At 51.8% G+C, this 2311-nt stretch overlaps 1 protein-coding gene across 1 annotated transcript; it reads right to left on the bottom strand.

Moving 5' to 3' along the window:
* Positions 1–604: 604 nt before the first annotated feature.
* LOC111599578 (dynein regulatory complex protein 9) lies at positions 605–1729 on the bottom strand. The gene has a single exon (XM_023315253.2). It carries the CDS (start codon positions 1727–1729, stop codon positions 620–622), a length of 1110 nt encoding a protein of 369 aa, XP_023171021.1. The 3' UTR covers positions 605–619.
* Positions 1730–2311: the final 582 nt, after the last annotated feature.

The raw sequence follows: 2311 nt of genomic DNA, 5'->3' as shown, positions 1-2311 counted from the left end.
GCAATGGCAACGTGCTTGGCGCCCATGCAAATTCAATAAATTAAGGCAACGGCCATTAATTATATTTTAAATTACAATGCACATACACACACACATACACATTGGTAAGTTGTGCCTCGACAGAGAGAAAGTTGCACCCATTCAGCGGGCAAATTGTCGCTGTTTATCGCCTTGCTCCAACAGCGCTGCAACAATGAAAGCAAAAGCAACGACAATAACAAACTGACTGCCAACCAGGCCATTGTTGCTGCTGCTGAAAACCACTTGGATAGCGCCATGCATCCCAACTATATGAGGGAGAGAAAAAATGGAAATAAAACAATCAGAACAAAAAATATAAGAAAGAACTTTAATACCAACTTCAACTTCAGCAGCAGCAGCCGCCTCTGCTGCTGTCAGTGGCAGCAGCCGAGCTGTGTGATGACTGCTGGCCCATTAGCAGCGCGTAAACAATGGCCAAGGCTGTTGACAATGCCGGCAAGCCATTAAGGCTGACGCAAGCCGTTGACCGCTAACGTGTTAACTGCAGCGAGCCAACTTTTTAATTGGTTTTAAGGCTCAAGCTGATTTCCATAAGGCAAAGATGGGTTCAAATGTTGTTGGCTTGCATTTTATTTGTCTACTTCTTTGTCTTGGATCGCTTGCCGCGCTTCGGCTTCTTTTTGAAGGGCCCCAGGCCGCGTCGCACCATGGTGCCGCGCCACCAGGCCTGCAGCTTGATGACACTCTCTATGCGATGCACCTCAAGATCGTGCAGACGTTGCTCCTCCTCCTTCTTGATGCGATACTCACGCACGAACTGCTTGTGCTGTGCGTTCAGCTCTTGATGATGCGCTAGCAATTTGTTCTGTTCCAGAATTCGCAGCTGCCAGGCCTCCGTCTCGCGTTCGACGCGCCGCATCTCGCTGGCATAGCGCTGCTGCCAGTGGTCAATGCGCTCTCTTAAGTCTGCCAGCTCACGATTGCGAAAGGCACTGAGCTCCTGGCTGACGCGCTCCTCACGCGCCAGACGCTGCTTGTAGTCGAGTATGTCTCGCAAATAGGCCCGTTCGGCATTCTCGCCCCAAATTTGGGCCTGGGCCACGCGCGCCGCCTCCCAACGCTCGACCAGACTGAACTCCAGCTCGTTGACCCGCGAAACACACTTTAAATTGTACTTGGCATCGGCAATGCGTTCTTCTGTCTCCTTAAGCTTGGCCGCCCCATCGATTTCCAGCTGCTCCAATTGAGCCTTCAGCTGCTTCAGCTCGTCTCTGGATCGCTGAAGCTCATTGATCGCCGCAGCCTCTTCGCTGTTGTTGCCGCTTAGCTCACTAATAGCCAGCTCCAGGCGACTTGGCTTTTCACTATCCAATTCCTCTTGGGTCATGTACAGCTGTTGGTTAGCTGCCATAAAAAACGCGCGCAGCGCATCCAAGTCACGTTCATATTTCAAGGCATTTAGCACACACTCATCCACCTTGACATCATCCTGATCTGTGTCGCCCAGCAAGGATTCCAGCCGTGGCAGCTTTTTGCCCGTGAGCAGCACTCGCTCAGGCATCGCCTGCTGCCCAATGGAGGAGCTGCGCAATCGGCGCAACGAGGCGGGTAACCGCGATGGCGGCTTCTGCATATTCAAGCGCTGTGAGCGCTGCTGCAGCACGAGCTTATCAATGGCCTCCTTATAGGTGACAGCCAGCATCAAGCGCTTCCATTCAGCTTGCTCCTCCTCACTCAATGCTTCCATTGCAACTGGCTGCGAGTCGGCCGAGGCGCGGCTACTTGGATACTTTATCGATATCGAATGTTTGATGTTGGCATGGCAACTGTTTCTTGGTTGGAAAGTAATGCAACTGTCTCTGGCACTCACACTCGCTCCTTCTGCTTGGCCAAGCGCCAGTGAGTATGCTACGTCCGCTATTGCTCGTTGGCTTACGTGCAAAAATGCCAAGCTCGTGCTGGCGCCTTTATGCGACAACAACAGCAGCAGCACAAGCTGCAGCATGAGCAGTCTCGGAATTTATTTGCCAGCTCTGCTGCTCTGCTGCTGCATCCATTGCGGCTGTGCCTTTGGGGTTCATTCACTTCTACCTCCAGCCAACTAGCATGTGAGTCTTTGCCTCTGCACAATCTACATGCCCTCCTCACATCTTTCTGCTGCTGCATGCTTAACCCAATAAGCGCTGCGCCGATTGCAACTTAAGTTATTGGCACACAAGGTGCCAGACCCGCATTACAATTAAATTATCGCGTTAACCACAAAACCTGCGCACTGCTGCGCGATTTCGCTCTGTAGTTTTTTCACCATGTCAACAGCGAGAGGGCAAAA

Source organism: Drosophila hydei, unplaced genomic scaffold, assembly GCF_003285905.1.
Source record: "Drosophila hydei strain 15085-1641.00,03,60 unplaced genomic scaffold, DhydRS2 tig00008121-arrow-pilon, whole genome shotgun sequence".
In the NCBI taxonomy this organism is placed as follows: Eukaryota; Metazoa; Arthropoda; class Insecta; order Diptera; family Drosophilidae; genus Drosophila; species Drosophila hydei.
Note: the sequence above shows the minus strand (reverse complement) of the source record. Positions and strands in the feature narration are given on the sequence as shown.